General features: G+C 39.8%; 1 protein-coding gene across 4 annotated transcripts in view; it reads right to left on the bottom strand.

The window, feature by feature from the left end:
* Window positions 1–7000: 7000 nt before the first annotated feature.
* Window positions 7001–12864, bottom strand: part of CAPRIN1 (cell cycle associated protein 1) — a 35051-nt gene continuing 29187 nt past the window's right edge. For all 4 annotated transcript variants that reach the window (XM_065686863.1, XM_065686864.1, XM_065686865.1 and 1 more), the window contains 4 exons: window positions 11561–11755; window positions 10275–10375; window positions 9398–9461; window positions 7001–8283 (listed from right to left, as the gene is read on the bottom strand). In XM_065686863.1, coding sequence (XP_065542935.1) covers window positions 8219–8283; window positions 9398–9461; window positions 10275–10375; window positions 11561–11755 — 425 coding nt within the window. In that variant the 3' untranslated portion in view covers window positions 7001–8218. The remainder of the gene's footprint in view (window positions 8284–9397; window positions 9462–10274; window positions 10376–11560; window positions 11756–12864) is intronic.

The following is a 12864-nucleotide window of genomic DNA, read 5'->3' on the forward strand; positions in this document are numbered from 1 at the left end:
TTCCAACCCCCTGCCATGGGCAGGGACACCTCACACTAAACCATCCCACCCAAGGCTGTGTCCAACCTGGCTTTGAACACCCCCAGGGATGGAGCATTCACAACTTCCCTGGGCAACCCATTCCAGTGCCTCACCACCCTTACAGTAAAGAACTTCTTCCTTATATCCAATCTAAACTTCCCCTGTTTAAGTTTGAACCCGTTACCCCTTGTCCTATCCCTACAGTCCCTAATGAAGAGTCCCTCCCCAGCATCCTGATAGCCTCCCTTCAGATCCTGTAAGGCTGCTGTGAGGTCAAATGGTTTCATATCTGTATGTACAGTGCTGGGTTTTGAATCCCATTTCTGTGCCTCCCTCTATCCAGCTCATTGTCCTTATTTCCTTCCTTTAGCTGGGGAAGGGGAACTGAGGGGTGAATCTGAAGGGGTCCCACCAGCAGCTGCCTCCAGCCAGGAACAGACAATCCCTAAGAAGGAAAGATCTCCCCGAGCCATCCCCAGCAGAGCACACCACCAGCATCCTCAGAGATATGAAAGGCCATCACAAGTAAGAGAAGCAACAAATACTGTTCCTGCAGCATTTACACTGAAAGCCATTGACCCCAGTGCAGTAAAAGTTCAGCTCCTTACCTGAAGTACACACATGCCAAAAGCATTAACCAAGAATCTTGTGAGCCTCGCTGTAATAGCAGCCACAAACATTTGCTACTGCTACAAACAACTCAAACGAATCATCATCCTTTATGTTTAAGCATTCTGCTTTTAGTCTCCTATGCTTGTCTCATCCTCTTCTTCTGGTGCCTGGAGAACAAAATTATACACAAGTTTCTTGGAAAAGGGTTTGAGTGCACTCAGGCCTAGGGTCATGTCTAAGTGGAAGTGAAAGAGGTTTTTTCTCAAGGAAAAAACCAACCTTGGATGAGAATAGTGTGTCCCCATGTGCCTTCAGCCCAGGTATCACCTGGGTATCACCCGGAACCAGCTGGGTTTGCAAGAACTGCTTGGCTGGCTTTACGCAGGTTAAGGTAACCCTTCCTTCCTGACTGCATGCAGATTGCAAGTACACACGTGAATCTAAGAATTACATTTCAAATTGCATTCACACTTAAAAGTAGATTACATTTACTTTTTCAAAATAAAGGAATTCTTATGCTTAATCTGCAGTCAGTCATTACAGAGGCTAAAAAGCTGAGCAATTAAAGTTTTGGCCTTTTGAGGTTAAAAAGGTGAGGGAGAGATTGGCCCAGGACAACAGAGCTAGCCTTAGAGCTCCAGAAGGAAACCAGAAGTACCTCGTGCTGGTGTCAGCTGTATTACAGAAGCCAAATTTTAGCTCTCAAAGACTAAACTTCCTGTAGCTCCTCCAGTAACTAATCTCAGTTCTCCTTCCAACTGAATTGCAGAACCAAGCAGAGCTGTTTTGACTCATGTGAGCAGCCAGCTTGCAAAAGCCCACAGAGATACAGACCCCTCCAACAGCAGGGCTCAGAACTTTCACATCTATCCTGTGGTTCAGATCAGTGACTTTATGTAAGCGACTGTACAAGGTTAAACCAAACCTCAACAGCAACATGTCTCTAAAAGCCCTTGTTCTAAAGGAATCCAGCTGTTAAAACCCAGCCCTGGTGGAGTAAAATGTCCTTTCCATCCTAACCATTCTATGATTCCATTTCCACCTCCTGCAGCACTACACAACCAATACTCTGTGTCACCGGTGTTCTCTGGTAACCACTGAGGGAAGAAAAAAGGGCATTTGGATACACAGTATTCCCATAGGAATAAGACCACAGAAAGCAAACAGAGAACATCTACAGGAAAACAACAATTAGGCTACGTTATCCAATACTGAATGAGGAAGTCCCAAGGGATGTCAGGAACTTTGTGTCTCAATAAAAGCAGGTGGATTGTAATGTTTAAGCTCCACTGTTTAAAAAAACCGCAGTGGTTTGAAAGTTCTCGGTACAAAATCCCAAGTTGCACAACTGTGAGAGACTTCTATTGCAGCTCAACCTGACCTGGCTTAAACTCTAGTCAGAAACATGATACTTACCCTCAAACTGACAGCAAAACTCTTCCTAACCCTTCAATAGCAAAGTTGAGCCAAGCTATTTGCACAGATGTATTTATTCTTAGCTTTTAATACTGCCCAAAAAAGAGGCTTGAACATGAGTATTTGAACAATGAAGTATTTAAAAAAACAGGTGACATCATAAGGAAAATGTGTTTGATACCACTGGATGTGTTTGGGGATAAAGCATCTGTTTTAAAATACAGCAAAAATGAGAAAACTATTGAATTAATAATCATAGAGGCTGTAGAACAGTGTTGTGGGGGAGGTGAACCCAGATAAATCCCGTCATTGAGATAAAACCACCAATCCAAGTGCAATTCCTTCAGGTATAGGATGAAATACTTGCTTAAAAGGGAAAGATGTAAAACATTTCTATTTATTTTTCAAGTACTTACATAAGCCATGGATCAAATTTGATTGAAACGTGCAGTGAAAGGACTGCAAAGACATATATACAGGTATGTTTAAGGCCATCAGAGAATTGAAACCTGACAGTTAACTAAACAGAGTTCTGAAGACTTATTTCCTATGGTAGATGCATTGCTAAAGTTTATTCTAAGCTTGAATAGCTTCTAAAAAGGAAACACATTCTTATTAATAAAAGGCTACTGAATATACTAAAATGTGTCTCAATACCAAGATGTCAGGTGTACTCTTGATCTGCTACTGCGTATTTGAGCATGTCTTACAGGAAGGAGAAATTGGTCACCATAGCTGGAACTGAGCTACTTACAGCCATCTGATTATTAAGAAATAGGAACAAAATCTAGCTTTTAAAATTAACGGGTTAATACCTGCAGCGAGAGCTAATGACGATAAATGTAATGCAGAACAAAATGCCAAGTCAGGCTGAAGTTTTCCTAATATACATGCTGCTCAAACTGGCTTTAGAATGTGGGGTTTGGAAAAGATTTCCTTCCCTCCATTAAGGCTGGATCTACAAAGCCACAGATCATTTTAATGCATTCAGTTCAAAGTGCCTAGGAGTGTGGTTAATGGACTAGCACCTCTTCCCTTAAAATCAAGAGATTCTGTGATACCACACCAAAAACTCAGCAGTGCCCAGCTTCTGAAACTCTGGAGAATGGACAGGAATCAGAGCTGCAGCTCCAAAGTTCCATGGAAGTGTACGAGGGGCAGGGGCTCGCTCTCACATACAGGAAGAGCCATTAAGTTTCTTCAAGTTTACTACAGCACAGATGTATAATACTTGATGATCCAAATGCAACATCAAATCCCAAGCAGCCCGATGTAGTTCTCAAAAGCACAGAACCTTTCCTCTTGGAAAATGGACTACCAAGATGAAAAACATTCCAGTGTAAAAGCAAACAGTACTCCCTCTCTCTGGAAAAACAAACTGGCAAAAGAGAAACACATTCTGATTTCAGCAATTAGCCTTCTGCATGACCTCTCAGGTGTGCTCATCTAGTGTTAAACATGGGAATTATCCCAAAGGTCTCATCAAAGCTCCCTGTTTATGCTCTGCCTCTGACTACAAGACAGCCAAGATGAGTATGAGACCAACCAAATGTTCTGATACTGATGCTGTGATTGAACAAAGACAATAAATTGTCCTTTAGAGAAAACCGTAATTCAAAAGAAACAAGACAATTCTGCAATGTTTTGATTTCCCAGACAATAATCAGGACTATATTTAAACCCACATTTAAATAAGGAAATTATCTTCTAAGTTCGAAAGGGGAAGTTTATTGTTTGGGATCATTTCCTGCTTGTTCTTCTCATGAGGCACTGATTTTATGGTCAGTGGTGAAGCTTGACCCAACCCATCTGCAAGAACTTAGTTTGTACTAGCTCAAGCAATTAAAGCCTTTCTAGCCCCATCCACATTCAATGCAGATGGAATGCTGGTGCATAGATTTAAAGACTAAAATACACACCTACCTACAGTCACAAACCTCAACTCCAGGTATCAAGTTGTATCAAGTATCTGTTTTGATACTTTGCACACACTTTAATCAAGAAGTTTTGCATGAGCAAGAGGGATGATCTTCATTTTCAGGTGTGAGTGGCAGCCTCATTAATGGAGCTGGTAATGAGCAGTGTTCTCATGTCCCTTTGTAGCCACAGGAGATACAGAGAATATAGTGCAATTTTGCCCCCTGAGCCGAAACACTTGCATCTCAAGTGTGCCTTTATAACTGGTTCTTGCAAAGAAGAGGTAAGGAAAGCCAACTGCTCAGCTTAGGTTGTGCCAGAAACTCAAAAGAAAAGAAGAGGAAGATCAAGATTTTTCTTACCAGTTGGTTTTGTATCTTATTCTGCTGGACCACAAAGGTTTTGCCCTATTTGCTTTTAATTGTGTGAGGTTTAACCACTATTTCAGTATCATTTACCATCTTTCCAGTATTTGTCTACAGTTAAAGGCTTTTCACTAATGTTTCCTTCTCCAAAGCAGTTATTCAGATGCCATTTGGAAGAATGAAGGAAGCTTGATCCATTCTCCAAAGACACAATCAAAGAATCTAACAAATATGGTGAGCAGGACATTTTGAGAAGTAATATTAAAGGGCACAATGTTCTCAGCAGAACACATAAATTGGCTATTAACAAGAAATCAACATTACTCTTCCACCTAGTCTGAATATTACGCTGTAGTGATTGCTGTACACAAAAGATAGTATCTTAGAAAGAAAATAGGGGTTAAGTGAAATCTAGACCTTCTTCCACAGCAAAAGCACAAAGACATATTGGTGAACTGTTCTTTTTTGGACAGCCTGTATCCAGGGAGCACACAGAAGTAAAACATAGCACAATGTCGACCTCAGGTATGAGACAATAGCTCATGATGTCTAGGATGTCTCGGAAGTTTCCCAGACATAGTAAAATTAAGCAGAAAACCTGAGTGATTTATCAGTTATTTACTCAAGAATCCTCATACTACAGCCAAGAGGAAGCAGGATGCTGAAGGTACAAATTGGTGCTCAAACACACACTACCACTCATTATCACAGTATCAGACAGAGAAGCCCCTGCCAAAATAAGAATCTCTATCTCATCACAGTAGCCTTGCATGCAAGCACTTGTAACTAATCAGTTACACTCCCCAAAGACTGATTCACGTAAGAATCATGTAAAACCACTGAAGAGAGCAACCAATGTGTCTACACACAGGCTCAGACATAGGAATTATGCTCACTCATGCTTTCCAACCACAGGCACCAGGCCTGAGTTATCCTACAGTAGCACCTAACTAGAATAAAACCAACTTTTTCCACTGGCATCCAGGAAGGGTTCAGCAACAGAAGCAGCCCAGAACCATCCTGCCTCAACATGTTAATTTCTATAATGCCCTTTCATTTCTATATGTTCATTTCTACAATGACCTTTTCCAAAAGAAGCCTACCTTGGAATGCTTGTGATCTTGATCTAACTCGGATCTAGAGCTATATTATGCAGTGAAGATACTTAAAAGCTCCTCTTAGCAGGCCAGAACACCAGTTAGTGGATCTTTGTGCCATACCGTGACTTGAGCTGATGTTTCAGTATAGTGTTTATTAGACACATGTATTGAGATTAAAAGAGTCAGTGCAAATGCCCAGATTAACCACATGTAATGTACTTGTTCTACGGTTGTTACTATTGTAACACATCTCCTTCTATCAGCACACAGTAGAGCAGCTACTCTAAAACACCATTTCACACATGGAAAGGCTCACAAAGCTGGATCTCAATTAAGAGGCCTTTCAACTACCCAATGTTTTATTAATAAATTTAAGGTGAACATAAAGAAAAACCAAACCCAAAACCTTAAGTGGAATGTTCCGATGCATTCAGCAGGCTTTAATTCAGTATGCTGCAAGTTCACTCTCAAACTACAATTAGCTATTTAAGAAGCATTTGGTGTGCAATGGAAAAAGCTGAACAGCTTGTGTTCTACCAACCATTTAAAAAGCTGATGCACAAAAGAAGTAATTAGAAAAGAAGAATTCACTGGTTTCCTACATCAGTTCAACATTAAAAGGTTTGTCTTTTTATTTCTTTTTTTTTTTTTTTTTCCAGTTAAAAAACAGTTGGGACTATTATCTCAGTAATAGCTTCCTAAAAAAGACACAGAACAGCAACTTCTCACCGGACTGCAGTTTATATTGTTGTATGGTATGGAATGTTTCTAGGCTTTGACTAAAACCACTTCTTCTAACCATCAGCATCGTCTCAAGATGTCTGGTGTGGAATATTGTCTTCACCATCTTCTCACTTTTCTCAGTATAAACATTTCTCATTTGTACTCTTCACACAGAACATGGGAAAGTGATAGTACCCCCTATTTGTATGGAGTTTCAGGTTATTTCACAACGAAGTCAAAATAGCTGACTACAAGTTCGGAAAGCTCAAGTTGTGATACAAAGTAGAAATGAACCTCTGAGTGAAAACAACCTTCAGTTTTGTATACAACAGTTAAACAACACATAGCTGTTCCTTAATTTCACCCTTCCACAGGTAGGAATTATCGGATGAGCAATACTTAACATATATATAGCACTTTTCTTCTTGCACGTGCTATAGAATGCAACATAACTACCAACACCTCTATGGAGGCAGCTATCAATATATTCTCCCCACTGCAGAGAGAGTGCATGTGCGCGAAAGGTAGGCACAAGTGATTTTTCCAAAGATTATATCACAAGTATGCAGTAAAACTTGAATAAGACTTGGTATTTTCCAGCTCCTAGTCTTATGCCATTTCTTTTATACATTGCTGCCTTGATGAAAAGGAAAAGTCCGTAGAAAGAAGTTCCCCAGAAATCACAGCTATTAGAATAAAATCAGAAACACAGGAGGTGCGTTTATATCTAGTCAGGAAAAAAAGAGAATCTATCAGGGCAAAAAAAAACCCCAAACAAAACGTTATGAAATGTCACCCCATCACGTTAAACTTGTTTCAGTCGTTGAAAACCAGTGTTCCAGGATACAATTTTTATAAACATGTTTTATTTGTCTTGCTTATACCATTAGAACTGTAACTGCTGGCTGTCATTTCCCTTAAAAGGGGAAATCAATTCAAACACATACTGGTGCTTTTCAAAAGATAGCAATTAAAAGGGCAGCAGCAGCGGGCATTTGAGATTTCTTAAAACCTTCAAGGCTGCAGGAAAGACAAAAGGACATGTGACCAAAAGTGTTATGATTATCCATTAGAGATTTCCATCAGTACCGGCATCAGTTATTTAGGTGATAATACAGCAAGGTCAAGTATTAGTGACAGACAATGTGCAAGTCATAAGGAATGATAGAGAGTACCAATCCTTACAAAAGTCATTGCTATCAAAGAAACTTAAAAAGTGTTTCAAAGAGAGAATCTAAATACTTCACATCAAATATACAGTGGCCATCCAGGTTTTCTCTCACATTTGTTGCAAAATTCTTTTGGAAGTGCCAAATCAAAGCTTTTTTTTTTCATCTTTTCTTTTCTTTTTAAAAATAATTACACAATTACATTAGCAGTTATGCAAGCTATCTTAAATCCTTAGCCACAGTGAACAGGGCCCTGATGATGAGGAGTGCTGCAGCTAAGGGTGCTGCTTCTTTGTCAAGAGCTGTATAAGCCCAGTTGTCTGTTTAGGGAAATACGCATCATCACGCATCTTTGAACTGTTCAGTGCTTCAACTGAGTATGAAAAAGCTGAAATGCACTTGCTCTATCAAGCCACACTTCACCTTTTCCATCCTTTCATGGGAACGTGAAGTTTTGTCAACTGCCATCACCGTAAATCTATTTGAATTTGCAGATTTTATCCAAATTTGTTACATCACTTTAAAATGTCAGAAGTGAGTCTTTGCTTTTTCCTGCCACTTCAGTTAACCATGGAGATTGGATCACCCTGAAAATTGCCTTTTTTTTTTTTTTTTTTTGCTTTACTCTTAGCAAGGGTGAGGAATCTGAATCTCATGTGCAAGGCTCAAGATGATGCTTAGGACAGAACATGCAGAGTAAACGTTGTTTCGTTCCTTTCAATATCCACGTAATATAAAGCTGGCAACTGTAGTCCTGTCATTATGGGTAATGAAAATAGTCCCTTTACAACAAACTTCCTGTAAGGGAGAACAAATAGATAATAACTCTTCTGGTAACATGTATAGTACACTGGCCAGCATGTTTTTGGCGTTTAATGTAACCCCGTGAATTCGTTTAATTCACTTGCTGAGCATTCATTTGAGGCATCCCTCTGTTTGGTCTTGGGGGTCCTCCACGACCTAGGAAACATACAAAAAGGCTCTTGAATTTTGCATGAAGTCAGGTTATTTAAAGAAGAAACATCCTAAAACCTCTGGTTTAAACTGTGTAAGAATCCCAGGTGTGTATCTAGACTACATATGGTTCTAAAAGCTCTTTCAAATCAAAACTCCGCAGTGTAGAACCTGTCTTTACAGTTTTCAGCTTTAACCCAGTACTTTCTTTCCCCCTAACTAAATGCAACCATTTGAAGTAAAAAAACTTGCAGTCATGTACGGCTACTATTTGTTTCACAGACAGTGGAATGTACAGCCTCAAGCTGTCCTCGCTGAGAAGGTGCTCTGCTGATAACTCTGCATTCCAAAGGAAATGCCTGCACTGAGACAGAACGAAGTCTCATAAAAAACTTACTAAAAAAAACCCAAAACTGGAAAAAGTGTTGAAAATAAGATGTAGAAATTCAAATAAAGCCTTATTATGCATGTGGGGTTTTTGTTCGGTTTTCACAGACACACGCATGGCAAACTTATGACAACATGCCCCTGTAAGCTAAAAGCAACAATTCTGCAGGATCAGAGAACATATGAGCATAGAGGGAAGTTTTGTGGGCTTAGGTCAAGAGAGACCTCTGCAACAGATACAGCAGCACATCCTTTAGTCCACCAGAGTAACATGCAATTTTGCAGGCTTGACAGCGCAAGGCCAATGTCTGCTTTATAAGTAAGACTTACTTGCAAGTTACTAATGCATGTAAGTAAGAGGATCTTAAGTCACGATAAAAAAACCCCAAACTTTAAGGCTTTCATTAATAAAAGGCAACTAAATAGTTCTGCTACATTTAAAGTATTCAAAAGCAACTGCTGTTTTAACTTCTTGTCAAAGAATTCCTCATTCAACAGCTTTCATCCCAAGTTCAAAGGATCATAGCACAATTCAAGCCAGAAGGGACCTCAAGTGGTCCTCCAACCTCTATTCAAAAGCAGGGCCAACTATGAGGCCAGAGAAAAGTAAGCCTATTCTTCAACTGTGACCTGCTGAGTAAGGAGTAAGGTTGCTTTTTTAATCCAAAACTCCAGAAGCTGGAGCAAAACCTTACATTCAACCCAAACCCATTATTCAGTATTCAGGAATTACCTCTAGGAGCTCCCCGAGGTCCACTTTGTCCAGAGCCACGTTTGAAATTCTGCTGATACCCATCCTGAAGCAAAGAGATGAATAAAGTTAAAACTTACAACCTAACCTTTGGTTATGTTTCAGGAAGACAATAAAATAAGGAGCTTTTCAAACAATATGCACTTACAAAACACCTGTGACTTCAGCATATAGTATTTTATTGGTCTAAATTCCTATTAGAAAAATGGATTCTTACTCCTACTAGTACCTTGCAGGTATAATAAAACATACAATGCCAAAACCTCTCTCCAATTACAAGTTATGCTGTTCAATATTAATAAGAAATGTAAATGCTTATTCAGTGTTCCAATTTTTCAAGCTACCCAGGGGTCAAACAGATTCATTTGCTGAAGGACCAGTCAATAAATGAAATGACATTTTAATGGCAGGATCAAAATGTCATCTCATTTGCTTACAAATACTTGTCTGGGCATATGCAGTGTTAAGACATCCTCCAGTCAGTCTAAGCTTTGCTCGAACTGAGCAGACTTCCTTCGGAACAACAAAATTCGACACAAATTTCAGAGTAACAGAAACAGGCAACCCCAAACAAACCTGGGAAGTTCATTTCAACGGATTTAAGTTTCCTTCTCACTTATTTATAGAGTTCTTTATAATTCATTCAAGCTTGCTCTAGTTACTACACTAATTCCTTTAAAGAATAATCAGCCAAACAGAACACATTTCCCAATCATAATCAGCCATTTAATAGTCTATTTCTTTCTGTGTAGTATCTGAATTTTTTGTCTTTATCAGCAGTAAAAAAAAAGCCCTTGAGTGCTTTTGTTGTGCTTTTTCGTAGGTACTTCTAGACTGTCACAACACAATAGTAGCTTACCCGCTGGTAGTTTGAGTAATCCCGAGGAGCATTAAACTGGGGCTGCGTATAACCACTGTTTGGAGTGTTGGAAAAGGAAGGACGATAGCCATCATATCCTCCTAAGGAACAGGGCACAAGTCTTTCACTTGGAAATGATAATGTATTACTTTATGCTGCCATTTACAGAAAAGCAGTAACAGCATTTTAACTAAACCCGAGGAAAAACCTTTAGTAAGTACAGTTTACCTGCAAGTCAAGCAAACATTAGTGCTAACAGTATTACAAGAATGAAGACATAGTAAGAACTGTAAGGAGGAAGCAGCAAGTCAATGCATTTCCCTAGTGATCTGAGGCTTTATTTACATATTCAATCCAGAGCTAAACGTATTACTAAGATCTAAATGTACCAGCTGTGACCTGCAAGGCCACAACAGCCAACATGAGCAAGAAGCTGCTCCTGTGCCAAGCCTCTTACAAGTGCCGAGAACCATGTCCAAGGATGGCTCCAGTCCCAAGGATCTAATGCTGCAATCCAGATCAATTTTAAGCAGACATGTAGCAATCACTGCACTCCCTACTACTCTCAGTTGTATTTTTATTGTACGGGTTTCTCATCTACTCTAACCACTTGAGATGAAGAGAACGTGGCAAAAGCAGACAGCACTGTACCCACTAGTCTAATCCCAGACTACCTGACAAGTAAAACGTCTCTCTCCCCCATTCCAAAAGACACATCTTTGTAACACTGACAGCCTCACACAGTAATCTCCAGGAATCATGACAGTTCTCATATTTTTCCATAACTACAGTATCATTCCTCTGCTCCTGTTAATTCTCTCAGATTAACAACTTCTGGACTTCTAGTATTTCCACATTATTCAACCTATTCTCAATATAAAACATGGAAGTCTAAAACACACTGCTTTTACCATACCTGAAAATAAAAAGCATTTCTGAAATATCAATTTGCATCTGAATTCCTCACTTGCTGATTGTGAAACTGTTGGATACTTCTCTGCTTATTTATACTCGCAGGACAAGCCTAATCCAACTAACACTAAGCCTTCAGCACAGAACAGAAAAGAAAGATGCTTCTTTGTTTCCATCCTCCTAGGAAGCCAAACCAAGCACCTCAAATTTAAGTTACCTAAAGCAAATGTATTTTTTACTACAAGTTTAAGTATCTTACAGAGCTACTATTACAGTATTAAAACAATAACAGGTTGGTTTAACACTTTTAACTTGACACTGTGTTTCCAGAAAGAAGGCAAATTCAAACGAGTGAGTTTAACAAAGCTGTTTACCTCTAAATCCATTTGCCGGTCCCCTGTAACCATTCATTAAGCCACGAGCCCCACGTGAGCCACCACGAGACACTCCTCGACTGCTGTAATAAGGCTGACTGTTCCGTGGAAATCCAGTGTTCTGTTGGGGAGGTTGCTGGTGGTTACCTGCCACTTGATGAGTCTGGTCCGGGGAACCATGGTAAGTACCAACCACTAAATTGGAAGGGGGGGAGGGGGGGGGGAGGAAGGCGGGGGGAAATGAAGTGTAAGAGTCTGCATTTATGTTCTCACATACAGACTTTTCACACTCAACATTCAACTCCTCACCCATTCAAAGCAAAATCATTTGCAGAATTAAGTATCAAGCTTATTAGCCAGATATCCCACAATATTTAAACAACCTAAAAATGGTAGAGAGTTGATATGAGTCAGTGTTAAGAAGTATCTAGCATAAAGTCAACAACAAGGATTCCTCATACAGGTGCAACTTTCCTGTGTTATTTCAAACCCTTTAAAAATCAACAACACATGCTCTAGGGGCAAAAAAACCCCACCCCAGTTACAAGTTAACTCACTTCTGTAACTTTCTCCCTTCTGAACTGGCAGAAAGCCACCAAGAAATACTTGCTCTCACTAACTAAATTCTCTCTCTCAGCTGTGCTAAGGTGGGATTGATGGGAACATTTTAACCAAGCTGATGTTTTGACTGTGTACAGGCTGGGGGAGGCAAGAACAGGATGGACAGCTTGAGATTATCTGTGCTTTGAAGTAAGACTACATCTTTGAAGTAAGGTATGCCACAACATATTCACAGGAATCATTGGATTACAAAAGCAATCTGAGGATTACAGGCTCAGTAAGGGCAATAAAAGATTAATTCTGTATGTAAGAGCAAAACAGCTGTAAAATGTAACCTGATACCAAATGCTGAAGGAAGATATCACAATTTGTGAGCAGTAAGTCCCTCTCATTTGTAGAAGTCCCCCAACAGGGAACGCAACTTTCTGTCTACGCCATGCATCACAGAGTGCTATGGAATTTACGCAGATACTCCCTTCTCCCGGCTTCCCACTGACTCTTGTGGAATGCATGAAATGGCCATCCTTTGGGGTGTTTAATGTGTGCAGATTTTGTTCTAAAGCTACTGCATTTTCTGTGTATCATGAGTTCCCTTTACTGTTACACTTAAGTTTAGCATTTAATACTGCACGGCCCACCTTCCACACCAGCACTCCCCAGACTGTCTTTCTGCCTTGCAGTGTAATACGGCTCAAAACCCATATAGATAAACAATGAAACTTGGTTCTCCCTCTTCTTATCCA

The sequence above is a fragment of the Lathamus discolor genome, chromosome 6, assembly GCF_037157495.1.
Source record: "Lathamus discolor isolate bLatDis1 chromosome 6, bLatDis1.hap1, whole genome shotgun sequence".
Classification (NCBI taxonomy): domain Eukaryota; kingdom Metazoa; phylum Chordata; class Aves; order Psittaciformes; family Psittacidae; genus Lathamus; species Lathamus discolor.